An 18,913-nucleotide genomic window follows, 5' to 3' on the forward strand; every position below is an offset into this window, starting at 1 on the left:
TGGTTGTTTTCCTCTCAGGCTTTCATGTCTTCTCCCTGGACCTCCTCAATGTCCACCTCTTGAACATCAGACTCTGAGGCCTCATCTTCGCTGTCACTTTCCAACCTTGAATCAAATCAAATCAAATTTTATTTGTCACATACACATGGTTAGCAGATGTTAATGCGAGTGTAGCGAAATGCTTGTGCTTCTAGTTCCGACAATGCAGTAATAACCAACAAGTAATCTAACCTAACAATTCCACAACTACTACCTTATACACACATGTGTAAAGGGATAAAGAATATGTACATAAAGATATATGAATGAGTGATGGTACAGAACGGCATAGGCAAGATGCAGTAGATGGTATAGAGTACAGTATATACATATGAGATGAGTAATGTAGGGTATGTAAACATAAAGTGGCATAGTTTAAAGTGGCTAGTGATACATGTATTACATAAAGATGGCAAGATGCAGTAGATGATATAGAGTACAGTATATACATATACATATGAGATGAGTAATGTAGGGTATGTAAACATTATATTAAGTGGCATTGTTTAAAGTGGCTAGTGGTACATTTTTACATAATTTCCATCAATTCCCATTATTAAAGTGAGCTGGAGTTGAGTCAGTATGTTGGCAGCGGCCGCTAAATGTTAGTGGTGGCTGTTTAACAGTCTGATGGCCTTGAGATAGAAGCTGTTTTTCAGTCTCTCTGTCCCTGCTTTGATGCACCTGTACTGACCTCGCCTTCTGGATGATAGCGGGGTGAACAGGCAGTGGCTTGGGTGGTTGTTGTCCTTGATGATCTTTATGGCCTTCCTGTGACATCGGGTGGTGTAGGTGTCCTGGAGGGCAGGTAGTTTGCCCCCGGTGATGCGTTGTGCAGACCTCACTACCCTCTGGAGAGCCTTACGGTTGTGGGCGGAGCAGTTGCCGTACCAGGCGGTGATACAGCCCGACAGGATGCTCTCGATTGTGCATCTGTAGAAGTTTGTGAGTGTTTTTGGTGACAAGCCGAATTTCTTCAGCCTCCTGAGATTGAAGAGGCGCTGCTGCGCCTTCTTCACAACGCTGTCTGTGTGGGTGGACCAATTCAGTTTGTCCGTGATGTGTACACCGAGGAACTTAAAACTTTCCACCTTCTCCACTACTGACCCGTCGATGTGGATAGGGGGGTGCTCCCTCTGCTGTTTCCTGAAGTCCACAATCATCTCCTTTGTTTTGTTGACGTTGAGTGTGAGGTTATTTTCCTGACACCACACTCCGAGGGCCCTCACCTCCTCCCTGTAGGCCGTCTCGTCGTTGTTGGTAATCAAGCCTACCACTGTAGTGTCATCCGCAAACTTGATGATTGAGTTGGAGGCGTGCATGGCCACGCAGTCGTGGGTGAACAGGGAGTACAGGAGAGGGCTCAGAATGCACCCTTGTGGGGCCCCAGTGTTGAGGATCAGCGGGGTGGAGATGTTGTTACCTACCCTCACCACCTGGGGGCGGCCCGTCAGGAAGTCCAGGACCCAGTTGCACAGGGCGGGGTCGAGACCCAGGGTCTCGAGCTTGATGACGAGTTTGGAGGGTACTATGGTGTTAAATGCTGAGCTGTAGTCGATGAACAGCATTCTCACATAGGTATTCCTCTTGTTCAGATGGGTTAGGGCAGTGTGGTTGCGATTGCGTCGTCTGTGGACCTATTGGGTCGGTAAGCAAATTGGAGTGGGTCTAGGGTGTCCGGTAGGGTGGAGGTGATATGGTCCTTGACTAGTCTCTCGAAGCACTTCATGATGACGGAAGTGAGTGCTACGGGGCGGTAGTCGTTTAGCTCAGTTACCTTAGCTTTCTTGGGAACAGGAACAATGGTGGCCCTCTTGAAGCATGTGGGAACAGCAGACTGGGATAAGGATTGATTGAATATGTCCGTAAACACACCAGCCAGCTGGTCTGCGCATGCTCTGAGGACGCGGCTGGGAATGCCGTCTGGGCCTGCAGCATTGCGAGGGTTAACACGTTTAAATTTACATTTAAGTCATTTAGCAGACGCTCTTATCCAGAGCGACTTACAAATTGGAAAGTTCATACATATTCATCCTGGTCCCCCCGTGGGGAATGAACCCACAACCCTGGCGTTGCAAGCGCCATGCTCTACCAACTGGGCCACACGGGACCGTTTGTGTTTTACTCACCTCGGCTGCAGTGAAGGAGAGCCCGCAGGTTTTGGTAGCGGGCCGTGTCAGTGGCACTGTATTGTCCTCAAAGCGAGCAAAAAAGTTATTTAGCCTGTCTGGGAGCAAGACATCCTGTTCCGCGACGGGGCTGGTTTTCTTTTTGTAATCCGTGATTGACTGTAGACCCTGCCACATACCTCTTGTGTCTGAGCTGTTGAATTGCGACTCTATTTTGTCTCTGTTTGATTGCCTTGCGGAGAGAATAGCTACACTGTTTGTATTCGGTCATGTTTCCGGTCACCTTGCCCTGGGTAAAAGCAGTGGTTCGCGCTTTCAGTTTCACGCGAATGCTGCCGTCAATCCACGGTTTCTGGTTTGGGAATGTTTTAATCGTTGCTGTGGGTACGACATCGTCAATACACTTTCTAATGAACCCGCTCACCGAATCAGCATATTCGTCAATGTTGTTGTTGGACGCAATGCGGAACATATTCCAATCCGTGTGATCGAAGCAGTCTTGAAGCGTGGAATCAGATTGGTCGGACCAGCGTTGAACAGACCTGAGCGAGGGAGCTTGTTGTTTTAGTTTCTGTTTGTAGGCTGGAAGCAACAAAATGGAGTCGTGGTCAGCTTTTCCGAAAGGAGGGCGGGGGAGGGCCTTATATGCGTCGCGGAAGTTAGTATAACAATGATCCAAGGTTTTAACAGCCCTGGTAGCACAATCGATATGCTGATAGAATTTAGGGAGTTTTGTTTTCAGATTAGCCTTGTTAAAATCCCCAGCTACGATGAATGCAGGCTCAGGGTGTGTGGTTTCCAGTTTACAAAGAGTCAGATAAAGTTCGTTCAGGGCCATCGATGTGTCTGCTTGGGGGGGAATATATACGGCTGTGATTATAATCGAAGAGAATTCCCTTGGTAGATAATGCGGTCGACATTTGATTGTGAGGAGTTCTAGATCAGGTGAACAGAATGACTTGAGTTCCTGTATGTTGTTATGATCACACCACGTCTCGTTAATCATAAGGCATACACCCCCGCCCCTCTTCTTACCAGAAAGATGTATGTTTCTGTCGGCGCGATGCGTGAAGAAACCAGCTGGCTGCACCGACTCCGTTAGCGTCTCTTGAGTTAGCCATGTTTCCGTGAAGCAGAGAACGTTACAATCTCTGATGTCTCTCTGGAATGTTACCCGTGCTCGGATTTCATCAACCTTATTGTCAAGAGACTGGACATTGGCGAGTAGTATGCTAGGGAGTGGAGCGCGATGTGCCCGTCTCTGAAGCCTGACCAGGAGACCGCTACGTTTGCCCCTTTTACGGCGTCGCATAGGGTCGCCGGCTGGGATCAGATCCATTGTATTGGGTGGAAGGCAAAACACTGGATCCGTTTCGGGAAAGTCATATTCCTGGTTGGAACGATGGTGAGTTGACGTTGCTCTTATATTCAGTAGTTCCTCCCGACTGTATGTAATGAAACCTAAGATTACCTGGGGTACCAATGTAAGGAATAACACGTAAAAAAACAAAATACTGCATATTTTCCAAGGAACGCGAAGCGAGGCGGCCATCTCGGTCGGCGCCGGAAATGGCTTGTTGTGGCCGGTAGGGATATCCTTGTCTCATCGCGCACCAGCGACTCCTGTGGCGGGCTGGGCGCAGTGCGCGCTAACCAAGGTAGCCAGGTGCACGGTGTTTCCTCCGACACATTGGTGCGGCTGGCTTCCGGGTTGGAGGCGCGCTGTGTTAAGAAGCAGTGCGGCTTGGTTGGGTTGTGTTTCGGAGGACGCATGGCTTTCGACCTTCGTCTCTCCCGAGCCCGTACGGGAGTTGTAGCGATGAGACAAGATAGTAATTACTAACAATTGGATACCACGAAATTGGGGAGAAAAGGAGAAATATATATATATTTTTTTAAACACCTCCTTTTGCAACTGAATCCTGGACTTCCGGATGGGACGCCCCCAGGTGGTAAGGGTAGGTAACAACACATCCGCCACGCTGATCCTCAACATGGGCTCCTCAGGGGTGCGTGCTCAGTCCCGTCCTGTACTCCCTGTACACTCATGACTGCACTCATGACTGCACCTATTCCCCCTCAGGAGACTGAAAAGATTTGGCATGGGTCTTCAGATTCTCAAAAGGTTCTACAGCTGCACCATCGAGAGCATCCTGACTGGTTGCATCACCTGCTCGGCCTCCGACCACAAGGCACTACAGAGGGTAGTGTGTACGGCCCAGTACATCACTGGGACCAAGCTTCCTGCCATCCAGGACCTCTACACCAGGCGGTGTCATAGGAAGGCCCTAACAATTGTCAAAGACTCCAGCCACCCTAGTCATAGACTGTTCTCTCTGCTACCGTGTACCTGAGCTCCAAGTCTAGGTCCTAGCGGCGTCTAAACAGCTACTACCCCCCCCCCCCTTCTGCTGCCCCTCCCCCGTCTTTTACACCGATGCTACTCTTTGTTTATTATACCTACATGTACATATTACCTCAATTACCTCGACTAACTGGTACCATCTGTATATAGCCTCACTACTGTTATTTTATTGTTGCTCCTTAATTATTAGTTATTTTTCTATTTTTCTTTAAAAATATATATATATTTGGTTTATTTTAGTAAATACGTTAACACTTTTCTATTTTTTTTCTTAACTGCATTGCTGGTTAAGGGCTTGTAAGTAAGAATTTCACATTTCGAGTGATGAGCTGCTATTGTAGCTAGCTAGCTATCTAGCCAACTTTACATACTGTATAGCTAGCTAGCTAAGTGAATTAAGTATCACCAGCTACCTAACTTCATATTAGCTAGCTAAACACAAACTCCAAATGCATTTGTTTATAACCAGCTATCAGCCATGGAAAGGATAGCAGTTCCAACTGTCAAATAAGGGAGAGAGTAGGCTATTCTGGATAGGGCAGGTATGTTTGTGTAGTTCCAGTTCCTTGAAATGAGGACAGAGATAATATTCAGTGCTATCTCATTTGATTATAATGAAGTCTGTTTCTTGTGTTGTTTTCTGTCCTTAGAGGGCTGTGAAAGCCTGTCTGCAGAAGAAGAGGTGCCAATAAAGAGCAGTGGTTCTTAATCCTGGTCCTGGGGACTCAAAGGGGTGTATATTTTTTGTTTCTGCCTTAGCACTACACAGCTGATTCAAATGATCAACTCATCATCAAGCGGTATTTACAGTGGACTCATAAAGTATTCAGACCCCTTGACTTTTTCCACATTTTGTACGTTACAACCTTATTCTAAAATCGATTAAAATGTTTTTTCCCCCTCATCAATCTACACACATAATTACAAAGCAAAAACAGGTTTTTAGTAATTTTTGCAAATGTATTAAAAAAAACAAAGTTAGTAGACCCTTTACTAAATACTTTGTTGAAGCAACTTTGACAGGGTTTACAGCCTCAAGTCTTCTTGGGTATGACGCTACAAGCTTGGCACACCTGTATTTAGGGAGTTTCTCCCATTCTTCTCTGTAGATCCTTTCAAGCTCTGTCAGGTTAGATGGGAAGGGTCGCTGCACAGCTATTTTCAGGTCTCTCCAGAGATGTTCGATCGGGTTCAAGTCCGGGTTCTGGCTGGGCCACTCAAGGACATTCAGAGACTTGTACCGAAACCACTCCTGCGTTGTCTTGGCTGTGTGCTTAAGGCCTTTGTCCTGTTAGAAGGTGAACCTTCGCCCCAGTCTGAGGACCTGAGCGCTGTGGAGCAGGTTTTCATCAAGGATCTTTCAGTACTTTGCGCCAATCATCTTTCCCTCAATCCTCACTAGTCTCCCAGTCCCTGCAGCTGAAAAACATCCCCACAGCATGATGCTGCCACAACCATGCTTCACCGTACTTATCGTGCTTGGTTTCCTCCAGACGTGACGCTTGGCATTCAGGCCAAATAGTTCAATCTTGTTTCTCATGGTCTGAGAGTCTTTAGGTGCCTTTTGGCAAACTCCAAGCGGGCTGTCGTGCCTTTTACTTCCGTCTGGCCACTCCTACCATAAAGGCCTGATTGGTGGAGTACTACAGAGATGGTTGTCCTTCTGAAATGTTCTCCCATCTCCACAGAGGAACTCTGGAGCTCCAAACTTCTTCCATTTAAGAATGATGGAAGCCACTGTTTTCTTGGGGACCTTCAATGCTACAGAAATGATTTGGTGCCCTTCCCCAGATATATGCCTCGACACAATCATGTCTCGGAGCTCTATGGACAATTCCTTCGACCTCATGGCTTGGTTTTTGCTCTGACAGGCACTGTCAACTGTGGGACCTTTTTATATAGACAGGTGTAGGCCTTTCCAAATCATGTTCAATCAATTGAATTTACCACAGGTGGACTCCAATCAAGTTGTAGAAACATCTCAAGGATGATCAATGGAAACAGGATCAGTCTTCAGGCAGTTTTGGTTCTGTTTTCATGTCCAGACGCTTCTCTTGTTTTGTATTACTCTTGTTCATTATTATTAAACTGACCAACTGCACTTGCTTCCTGACTCCCAGCGTGTTCGTTACACATACATCTATCTATCCAAAGTTAGCTTGATTTGTTATAAGAGATATTATACTTTAGTAATCCACAATGACCTGGTGATGGAAGTCTAATAATTACATTATCTTATATATTCCTACGGATACCTTGCAACTGGAGATCCCTTCAAAACGATTGCCTACAATTACCGTGTAGGGCACTGCACCGTTGGGTGACCAGGAACATCTGGGACTGCCTCCTGGGGGAATTCAGGTGTGTGTGAAGTCTACCTGTGTCCTGCATAACTTCTTGAGGATGGACACGAGGACCAGGATGGCATCTACAGCTTTGCAGATGTGTGCTAGAGGAGAGGTCTGCTGCTCTGCAGGATGTTGTCAGGATGGGGGCCAACAATGCAACACAGGAGGCAATCCAGGTGCGGGAGATCTTCACTTCCTACTTTTTCAAAGAGGGTGCTGTTCCTTGGGAACAACAGACTACACTATGCACAACCAGAATACTTTTTTAAAAGCCATCCACATATCAATAAGAGTATTCTTCCAGTCATTAGATTCCCAGTTCCTCTCCCTTTGATTTCTCCTTGTCAGGTGAGGGTGCTGTTCAGGTAAGGGTGATGTGTATACAAAACCTAACAGGCTCTTTTAAGAGTCACCCATATTGAAAAAATGTTGAACAATTAGACACCCTATAACCCACACCTACATACTAGTGCATTAATCAGAAAGCAGGCTCAGGTGTGTAGCTGTGGCTCCTTCCACCTTCAAAGAATAGGCGAGAGGAACAACCATGGAGAATAGTAAGTAACTTAATTATTTATATAACTACGCTATATTGTTTGTCCTTGTGTGTCTGTACATGTTTTTCAGTATAAAGTACTCTACAGCCACTTAGTGTGGACACCAGGTAAGGCCACACACACAGATTCTTGTTGAACACTTATTGAGACAATAAGGTAGTTAAATTGACAGTCTCTACCTAAATCTACGAGGTTATATTAGCCGTGTTGGTGAACCCCTCCCCCGCATCTGAACTGGCTGAGACATAGAGGGCACAGCATGATCAGAGGTGAGAGGTCACTTGGTCGGGTCAACAGGAAGTATTATTAAAGAGATGCTTTACATTGAAATACAGATAGAGATGTAGTAGTCCCAGAGTTAATGATCCAAGGTCAGTTTTGCATTTCACCTCCTGATGATTATGATGACTGAGAGTGTTAGAATAAAAAAAACAACTCTCTCTCCATCTGTCTCTTGTCTGCAGGTATGTTTTGATGTGAGAGAGGATGCCAACCCCAGTCCTGTCATCGCCACCTCACCAGCTCTTAAGATAACCTTTGGCTCAAGGCTGGTTAGGAAACACAGCTAGATACAGTATTATGTAATTGTAATGACATGAGAGAATATTAAGATTAGTAGCACTATAATTCATTAATCATATGTTGTCTTCCCTGCTCCCCTGTTAACTCTTTCCCTTTTTGTTTTTTACACTCACACCTCTCTCCCTACCTCATCTTTCTTCCTCAGATTTTATAATGCGCACCAGATGTGCATTGAAGTAAATTGAACTTCTACGTTTAATATATTACAGTTATAATATTTATAATGCATGTATTATGTATTTATAACACTTGGATAATGAACTTCTTTCAATAAAACAATTCACATTATCTACTGGAATGGGTCCACATTCTCTACTGGTTGAAATTTTGATGAAATACTACACCTATCATGTGTCCTCTGATTATTATTATTTTTTTTTTAACCTTTATTTAACCATGTAGGCTAGTTGAGAACAAGTTCTCATTTGCAACTGAGACCTGGCCAAGATGAAGTATAGTAATTCGACACATACAACAACACAGAGTTACATATGGAATAAACAAAACATACAGTCAATAATACAGTAAAACAAAAGAAAACAAAAGGTCTATATCCAGTGAGTGCAAATGAGGTAAGATAAGGGAGTTAAGGCAATAAATAGGCCATGGTGGCAAAGTCATTACATTATAGCAATTAAACACTGGAATGGTAGATGTGCAGAAGATGAATGTGCAAGTAGAGATACTGGGGTGCAAAGGAGCAAGATAAATAAATAAATACAGTATGGGGATGAGGTAGGTAGATAGATGGGCTGTTTACAGATGGGCTATGTACAGGTGCAGTGATCTGTGAGCTGCTTCTGACTGTTGGTGCTTAAAGCTAGTGAGGGAGATATGACCCTCCAGCTTCAGTGATTTTTGCAGTTCGTTCTAGTCATTGGCAGCAGAGAACTGGAAGGAAAGACGACCAAAGGAGGAATTGGCTTTGGGGGTGACCAGTGAGATATACCTGCTGGAGCACGTGCTACGAGTGGGTGCTGCTATGGTGACCAGGGAGCTGAGATAAGGCGGGGATTTACCTAGCAGAGACTTGTAGATAACCTGTAGCCAGTGGGTTTGGCGACGAGTATGAAGCGAGGGCAAACCAACGAGAGCGTACAGGGCACAATGGTGGGTAGTGTATGGGGCTTTGGTGACAAAACGGATGACACTGTGATAGACTGCATCCAATTTGTTGAGGAGAGTGTTGGAGGCCATTTTATAAATGACATCACCGAAGTCGAGAATCGGTATGATGGTCAGTTTTACGAGGGTATGTTTGGCAGCATGAGTGAAGGATGCTTTGTTGCGATATAGGAAGCCGATTCTAGATTTAATTTTGGATTGGAGATGCTTAATGTGAGTCTGGAAGGAGAGTTTACAGTCTAACCAGACACCTAGGTATTTGTAGTTGTCCACATATTCTAAGTCAGAACCATCCAGAGTAGTGATGCTGGATGGGCGAGCAGGTGCAGGCAGTGATCGGTTGAAGAGCATGCATTTAGTTTTACTTGCGTTTAAGAGCAGTTGGAGGCCACGGAAGGAGAGTTGTATGGCATTGAAGCTCGTCTGGAGGTTAGTTAACACAGTGTCCAAAGAGGGGCCAGAAGTATACAGAATGGTGTCGTCTGCTTAGAGGTGGATCAGAGAATCACCAGCAGCAAGAGCAACATCAGTGATGTATACAGAGAAGAGAGTCTGCCCGAGAATTGAACCCTGTGGCACCCCCATAGAGACTGCCAGAGGTCCGGACAACAGGCCCTCCGATTTGACACACTGAACTCTATCAGAGAAGTAGTTGGTAAACCAGGCAAGGCAATCATTTGAGAAACCAAGGCTGTCGAGTCTGCCAATAAGAATGTGGTGATTGAGAGAGTCGAAAGCCTTGGCCAGGTCAATGAATACGGCTGCACAGTAATGTCTCTTATCGATGGCGGTTATGATGTCGTTTAGGACCTTGAGCGTGGCTGAGGTGCACCCATGACCAGCTCTGAAACCAGATTGCATAGCGGAGAAGGTACGGTGGGATTCAAAATGGTCGGTAATCTGTTTCTTAACAGATCAGTGCTGATATTGAAGAAAGTCTCCAGCGATGGTTCGCATAGTGTCAAATTCGTCATGGGAACCACTCGACATGATTGCTCATTGCCCAGTGGTCATAAAGTTCGGAAACGTTGAACTTTTTCACCCCCTCCCACACCACGTTCACGCACTCCAACGGTCCCGCCCACTCGGCTTCTTACCGCAATTCTTCCATTGAAAATAAGTGGGATGTGTTGTTTCACCACGCGGTGCCACTCTCAGATCACACGAATAGTGTCTTTGCGCAAAATGGTACGAAGCATTATCTAGATATGTGTGCAACAAAAGTTCAACATTTGACACCCGCTACCGTTTCTGTCAAGCCGTCAACACATAGTTTGACCCATGCATTCGATAAATCCAAGGTATGCACCACACAGAACGTATTGCAACTGCCTCTGCAACACAATGCTGAAAGGCAAACGCAACGTTCCATTGGAAATTAATGTACTTCTGCTGTACCAAAATGCAAAAACACCTGTCGGTGTGATCCAGGCGTGAAGCAGTGTGCAGATGCCTGTATCGCTTTATCAGAAGTACGCCATCAATGACGTCCAAAGCTTGTTTGATCACGTGCTTTTTCAAACTGCTTGTTGCAAAATGCGAGACCCCATTGATTTCGCCATGGTTCGGGGCTTTCTTTGATTCCAAGCTACTTTAAAACACTGACCTCTACTGAACGTACTTACAAATATAGTTAGGATTTTAAAAAATAAATTTCACCTGACCGGTAGCTTAGCAGGTAGAGTAGGGAACTATGGAACATTCAGGGATGTGAGGTCAAATGCACAATATTTTGAAAAATAGTTTTATGTGAAACCACACTCTCGGCACTGTTGTTCAAAATAATTTGTTTTGTTTGGTATTGTATACGCCTCTGTCTTATGCATCCTAAATAATACTATAGATTCAGTTTTGAAAAATAGCAAACTTCAAGGTAAAAAAGCAAGCATGAAGTAAACCCAGTCTTCCAAATGATTGTAGGCTACTAAAGCCAACGATTTACAGCTGCGCCACGAAATTTACATAAAAACAGTGGAGAAAAAAACATCCATCTGAAAATCACACCTATTGCTGTCTAGCAAATGTCATGTGTATTGTAAACAGATAATGACGCTCCAAGTACTGAACCGTTTCCCGGAACAATTTGCTGAAAGCGCGGAAGCTTTCAGAAAGCCTCGGTTTCCCAAAAGGCCCAGCAGAAACATCTCTAGACCGACATATTACTATCTTGCTACATGTGCAGTTAAAGGGGAATTATACACGCAAATATTGTGTTTTTTTTACCTTTAAAAAAACATGGCTTCAGAACATAAGTTATCGATGTTTCTCTTTGAACAATTTAAATCATGAGAGCAAACAGTATTTTTTTTCCAAAACCAGGATTTTTTTGTTGTTGTGAGAAAACAGAATTCAGGAAATACTACATTTAAATGGGCCCCCTTTGTGTTGTTTTAACCATTATTTTACCAGGTATATTGACATAAAACACCTGTTGTACACAAAGGGCCCGGGGAAGAGCAGCTATCATGCTAGAAAAGGTTAGAGATCCCTGTTGTAGGATAACCTGCAGTGTATGCTGGGAACTGTTGGCCTAGGAAACATGGCGTCTCAGCTGTGGTATTTCGAATATCTATCCGGTCACTAATAAACAGAGGTTGGACCATTAACGGAGCCATTTTTCCTGCTTTCTTGTCGTGTTGTGGTTATGCTCAGACTTTGTGTTCAGCAGGAGAAGGCAGTCATTTATGAAACTTCGCTCTAAATATTACGGTTTACAGAGTGTCACATCCACTCTGCGCTGTGAAGACGGTACAGTACGGTTGATAGCTAGCCTCGGCTAGATAAAGAACCTGTCCCACACAGTGCAATCAGCTGGCCGACCTATGTTAGCCAGCTAGCCACTGTAGTAAAGCAGTACGAGTGGCATTAGTTAGCTAACGTAGCTGGCTCGGACTACGTTTGAGTTTGTCATCTGACTGACAGCATGTCTGTCGGGTAGTGTTGTTGTCATTTCGGATATTGAATTTGTTTTGATGTTCGACCTCTCTGGCATTTTTCTCGGGGGAGAGAGAGATGGGCTCCGGGGCCGTGGATTCGTCCCAGTGGCTGTCAGTGAAGGAAGAGACTATTTTCCTTCACGATGGACTGATTCGGGTCACGGATCTGGCTGAACTTCCCAGTGAAATCGGGGTGTCTGAGCAGGGCGACACTGAGCAAGAGGTGAGTCTACTCTGCATCAACGTTTGCATTTCGAATGTTTTCTTGGCAACAACAGTGTAGTTAACGTTAGCTAGCTAACCGACTATAGTTAAGCTAAATAGCCGAAAACGAACGTTACCTAGCTAGCTCAACATTTGATTCCATTTGAATAAAGTCACATTTAGCTGTAGAAACATATTCTATTTTTAGCTAATAATGTTCATGAGTAAGGTGCCAACGCCGGCTTGACAAGCAGGTAATGACATTAACAGTAACAATAGCAGGCTAACTGTTTAGCCAACGTTAGCAGACTGTCTAACGTTACCTTTTGAAGAGGTAGTTAGCTATAACTAGGTACGTTATTCATGTCAATTGAAAATCTTATTGCCAGCTAATACTCAATGTGGTGATAACGTCGTTTCCATTCCTGATTGATCGGATCCAGCTGCTATAACGTTAGCTATGAATCTCACTGTATAGGCATGATGACTCACGACGTAGCTAGGTAGACTATTATCATGTCCTGGCTTTTAAATCCCCACCCTTTGTGGGGTACCCCTTGTCATTTTTGGCCAAGACATTGGGTGCTCTTGAGTGGTGGCTGGCTATTGTTGTGTTCATCAACTTATGCATTACATTCTTCAAAGCACATTGGCATACAAACTAAAAAAATACAATAGGAAAAGTAAATAAGGCATGCTTGCAAGCTCCTCAAACCAGTATGTAGCCAGGGGGTCTTACAGTTCAGAGTTCAGCACATAGAAGCACAGTATACTTCCTCATTGGCACACTTGACAGTATTTTAATGAACTGCCATAATTCAATGGCAGTTTTTTATTTGATCAATATTCATCTGGTGTTGTCACCTGTGCAATGCCTTGTGGTCTTTTACTCAACCATAAACACAAAAATATGGACTATTATTATATATATTTCCACTGGATATCATAAGGTGAATGCACCAATTTGTAAGTCGCTCTGGATAAGAGCGTCTGCTAAATGACTTAAATGTAAATGTAAATGTATTAAGCTAGCTAGCCTATGTGCTTGACTCTTAAAAGGCCTTTTCTGGTCAACCTTGACATTAAGGTTCAGATTAAGTACCGAATAAATGGACGCTTGAATGATCGATCCCGTTAGCTGTAGGAATCCATTGACAAATGTGCTAGGCATATCAGAGACTAGGGCGGCAGGTAGGCTAGTGGTTAAGAGTGATGGCCCTGTAATTCGAAAGGTTGCAGGTTATCTATTCTTATTCCAGATTAGATTTGACTAAGATTTGTGTGTATTAGGTACTTGTTGTAGAATTTTTAGATATTCCTTGTTAGATATTGCTGCACTGTCCGAACTAGAAGCACAAGCATTTTGCTACACTCACAATAACATCTGCTAACTGTGTGTATGTGACCAATAATGATTTGATTTGAATCCCTGAGCTGACTAAGTGAAACCTGAGCAAGGCACTTAACCTATAATTACTCCTGTATGTTTTTTAAAATTAATATGGACTTTCTCTAGTTCCTACTACTCATAATTGAATAGAATTGTGTTAATAACCAGAAAATGGTGCAACGGGGGGAATAGAGAAGGTGAGAACAAGGAAATTGAGGTTTGTGACTGAGGGTGCACAGATGGAGAGTGATGTAGACCTAAACATAGATAAAGGGGTCACAGACTGATAGATGGTGAATGAGTGAGAGTCAGACAGATTACATGCTACAGATGGACACTGAGAATTAATCAACCTGAGAGGACTAGACTTTACTGCGTACATCTCCTGCTTGTGAAGTTTTCTTATTTTTCGTAAGAGTGGAGCAATGACTGGGGGATAGAGCAGCTGTGCTAGCTAGCCCTGTGCCCCTGGTGCAGTAGTTTGGCATCCTGATTCTACTGCTTCATAGTGGGACAGGCTTAGCTTTGGGTCTGAGAGGTGGAAGTCAAAACAAAGGTCTTATTGCCCGTGTCACTTCTCAGAATAGCCCAGTACCATTGGTTCAATAGCAGTACAGGACATGGAAGTGTTGCTTGTCCTTTCTGCAGTGGAAGGATGGATGGCATGTAACCTGAGCATCTGCAGTGTGCCTCTAGTTATTGTACTGTCACCACCATCCACCCTTCCCCCTGCTCTCACTAACCTTATTCTTCTTATGTAGGGCTCCCGAGGGCTCCCGAGTGGCGCAGTGGTCTAAGGCACTGCATCTCAATGCTAGAGGTACAGACCCTGGTTAGATTCCAGGCTGTATCACAAACGGCCGTGATTGGAAGTTCCTTAGGACGGCGCACAATTGGCCCAACATCGTTAGGGTTTGGCTGGGGTAGGCCGTCATTGTAAATAAGAATTTGTTCTTAACTGACTTGCCTACTTAAATAAAGGTTAAATAAAAATTATGTGAGGAGGTAACGTAGTGCAACACTAATTGCTGTATGATGAGTTGGGGTTATTAGGGTGTCTGTGGACATTGTAATTTCCCTATCAGAGAGTAGTAGAAACATTAAAATGTGTGGTTTGGTTAAGTCCTCCAGCCTCTCCAAGCAGCTTCCTCTGGTCTTTATGGAGGCCATCTACAGGGGCCATTAGCACAGTGGGAATGTTTCCATATGCATGCCTCTTTTGGGTTAATGTTGCCAAACTCATGATTGATCAGGTCATCCAGCAGCCCATGGGCGCTTAGATGCAGGCTATTTATATCAGCATCACTAACCACGTTTCCATCCACAGTTTTTATGTCAGTGAAGTCATACCATATTTAAAAAATTTTAAAAATCACGACAGCTGTGATGAAAAAAGGAAGTTTTTGTACAATTTTATAAAGATAATTTGTTCGTTCGACATATGCGATACATTTAGTGTCCGTAAAATTAATTATGCATAAAATGGCGGTGGAAACGCTTTTATGCGCAGAATTTATATAATAACCATCATATCGAAGTAAATTTGGAGTCACACAATCATATGGTGTGTGGTCCTCCCACTATGACTTGGTAGTGCAGTTTATTAGGCTACAGATGCAATATTTTATGATGAACTTCACAGGGTGGTGAAAGTGCATGGTGATGAGCTTGCTTGATGCTTCTTCCCATTAAATATCTAGGGTCTTATTCTGGTGACATGATGATCGATGCTTGACTGCCTTTTGACAAATAAAATATTCTCGCTCTTATCCATAATAATGTAGACTAGCCTACCCGCACTATATCTGCGAGCTGCTGAGTAGTCACATTTGGTATTTAACATAACAGTTTTAGTGACAAATGTATCGGTGCAGTTGAAAATGTGATGGGAACATATTGAAAATGTGAGTTTTCGGGAAACTTAGGGCACAACATTTTATTTTCCGCTTATGTCGACAGGCACTGATTTTTATCCCCAACAAGTCCATTTGGTGAAACACCACTGGTGGAAAAATTTGCATATTTTCTTTATGCAGCTTCTATAATATTTAGATGGACATCTTTCTCCAATTGGATGGAACTCTAGCTGTAGAGGAGAATCCTTTCTGCAGAGTAAGGTGGAGAGGGTCGGTGAACAATCCCAGTCTCCAATTAAGGGATTTTACCGTAACATTAGTCGCATATCTGAAGAATAAAAAAGTGCCTGCTAAATGGTGTTATGGAGTCTTAGACTAGACACTGTAATCGATACCTGGTTAAAATGCTGCGTAAGTGCAGATGATGCACAATATTCCTTTTTATCTCCTCTGAAATAACCCCACAATCTCTCTCTCTTTCATACTGCTTCTTTTTTTGATTATGTAATGCTGTATTTGGCTGTTTCTCTTGGTAATAACATCTGCACTATGAATACAATTTAAATGTGAAATGACTGTGGGTTAGAAATACAACAAGGACTATCCCAGGTTATTTCCACACATGTATTTTGATTCTTTAATGAGTATCATTAGAATCAAAGGGTCTAACCTCCTTTTCCTCTCTCATATTAAATTTAGCTGCACATTATCTCATAGTGAAGCAGTACTCTGTTGTAAATTGGATTTAGAGGTCGCCAGACCCCAGCTAGATGGTGATTTACAGTCAGTGCACTATACTGGATGCCGTCATCGCTTTGAGATCTCGACCCATTGTCTCCCCAAGGATTAAACCAACTCCTGTTGGTTACGTATCTTCATGACTATTTTCTGTATCCCTCATATTTTCTCAATCTTCCTTTCTATCTCTTCTAGATCCTCACATTCGAGACAAAGAACCCTGCGGAGCTAGCCGAGCGTCTCCGTGCAGTCTGTGGTAACCAAAGCAATGCGTATGCCCGCCTGTTGGAATACCGTCTGAATGCTCTACGGGGCCTGTGGGGGGCTCAGCGTCAGTTGGCCCTGGAGGAGCAGCAGGACCGGGAGGGGGCTGGAGGGGGCGATGAGGAGGCCCTGGCCCTGCTAAAACGACAAGGCCTGCTGCAGCAGCCTGAACAGGCTCCTTTCACCTCCCGCATGGGGCTGCTACTGGTCTTCCCTCTCCTGCAGTCCCAGACACGCAGTGACCCGGCGCTCTGTGGGGTCACGGCGGAGGTACTGCTGTCTTGCCTGCGTGACTGCCAGCCCCTCAGCCTCAGCAAGGAGCCTGCCGACTGCCTCAATGGCCTAGAAGGGCTGCTCTGCTCCTGGCTGGAGGAAGGGGTCCAGCAGACAGCACAGACCCAGCAGGGCCAGGGGCAGCAGGACCAGGCTCCTACATACGTGCTCCACGCACACAGGCAGAGGGAGAATGCTGCCGCTGCCCTGGTAGCTCTCGCCTGTGCCAGGTGAGACCACACGCTTAACAACAGAGCACACCACACATAAAGAGGAGAGAATAGTATGCCGGATCACTTGAGTCTGCTTAGCCGTCTGGCTCATTTACTCCAGCTTCCTAATACTGCTCAAATGATGATTAGGCAAGCCCTCAAGTGTCATCCCATTTCTGTTTCCACTTTCAGTGATGTAGCTAGCCCCAGTTGTTCACTAAATATAATCTTCTCTTTCTTTATCTTTGAAAAAGGCCTTTCAGTTTTTGTGTTTGCTATGTCAGTGATGCTTGTTGAACAGGGGTCTTGTTTGTCACCTAGGTCAGGGGTTTTCAGACTTTTCTTTCCCAGGGACCCCCGCCCAGGCAAACCCCCATCATATTTTAGCAAAAAATATATATAATCACGTCTTGTCTCAGGTGAATGATAATGGCAAGTAGAAGTAATCAACATTTTAAAATGAATAGATTTGGAAGACAGTTTCATTGTTTTAACCTCCCCACAGTTCATTGGATGAGGAAGTGTAAACTCTAACATATTCTAGCTAGAAATGTAAAGGCATCGTGGTGGCATAGACAACATTTAGCTGTTGTAAAGCACCCTTTTGCAATGCTACTATTTTTCCTTTTAGCTGAGAGAAAATTGTACATGTTTGAAGCAAATTTCCTGCAATTCTATGCATTTTGCCAAGGCTAATGCTGTGTTCCTCTGCTCAATCATTATAACAAAATCACTGGCCGTGTGCCCTGAATGCTGGGGTTTTAGAATGTTCTATTCCTCCTGACTGTCTAGCTTTCATTTGATTGTTAATTCTCAAAGATGCTATTATCAAAATCCAACCAAATTTCTGTTCACCTACACATATTTAGCAGATGTTATTGCGGGTGTAGCAAAATGCTTGTGTTCCAAGCTTCAACAGTGCAGTAATATCTAACAATTCACAACAACAAACATCTGAAGTAAAAGAATGGAGTTAAGAAATATATAAATATTAGTCCGAGCAACGTCGGAGTGGCATTGACTAACAGTAGAATATTTAAAGTTCTATCTTTTCTGCATGCTTTCTATCTGGTTTTGGTTGTTTATTTAAGTTGACACACACTGTTTTTCCATCCCGAAAAGTGACCAGTATACAGAAAAAAACCTATTATTAGCTCCAATGACTGTAATTTCCTCCATATTACAAGGATCGTTTGGGATTTTGTCAATGAAGCCGTTTATCTACTTCCCCAGAGTCTGATGAACAGGAACAGCTAGCATCACACTGTTCCTGTAGACTTACAGTCATTGCGCTAACGCTATTGGCTTGTGAAACTACCTTTTTAACTTCCTTCATACATGACGCAGAAACATTAACATGGTATCCGTGGACCCCAGTTGGAAAACCCCTGACCTAGGACACAGAGGACAGCACTCTTTTCTTTCACCTGTGGCTGCAGCCCGGCTTCTGCTGTTGACAACTGTGCTTCACTTGTTAACCAGAACCCTCTGCCCTTTGTGTGCCCTGTGTAGAGGCATAGAGCCCATTGTGTTGGGGAACCATCCAGTTCTGGTGCTCTCCCTTTCACCAACAGTGGTGGGTAGTTAAAGAGCTAGGCTATCCTCTGTCTCCCCCCTGATGGTTTGGGTGTGCCTTATAGCTACTTTCTTTCTACTTTCTTTTTAATGGTCAAAGTAGCTTAACCTTTCTAGCGCAGGCGTTCCGCTAGCAGAACCCCTCGACAACATTCCGCTGAAAAGGCAGCGCGGGAAATTAAAAAATATTTTTTAGAAATATGTAACAATCAATCTTAACATAATCACTAGTTAACTACACATGGTTGATGATATTACTAGTTTATCTAGCTTGTCCTGCTTTGCATATAATCGATTCGGTGCCTGTTAATTTATCATTA

General features: G+C 44.0%; 1 protein-coding gene across 4 annotated transcripts in view; it reads left to right on the forward strand.

The window, feature by feature from the left end:
• Positions 1-11,665: 11,665 nt before the first annotated feature.
• The window catches only part of LOC139576764 (probable E3 ubiquitin-protein ligase HECTD4), a 58,279-nt gene continuing 51,031 nt past the window's right edge, over positions 11,666-18,913 (forward strand). For all 4 annotated transcript variants that reach the window (XM_071403195.1, XM_071403197.1, XM_071403196.1 and 1 more), the window contains exons 1-2: positions 11,666-12,304; positions 16,465-17,036. In XM_071403195.1, the coding sequence (XP_071259296.1) occupies positions 12,158-12,304; positions 16,465-17,036 (719 nt within the window). In that variant the 5' untranslated portion in view covers positions 11,666-12,157. The remainder of the gene's footprint in view (positions 12,305-16,464; positions 17,037-18,913) is intronic.

Source organism: Salvelinus alpinus, chromosome 5 (assembly GCF_045679555.1).
Source record: "Salvelinus alpinus chromosome 5, SLU_Salpinus.1, whole genome shotgun sequence".
In the NCBI taxonomy this organism is placed as follows: domain Eukaryota; kingdom Metazoa; phylum Chordata; class Actinopteri; order Salmoniformes; family Salmonidae; genus Salvelinus; species Salvelinus alpinus.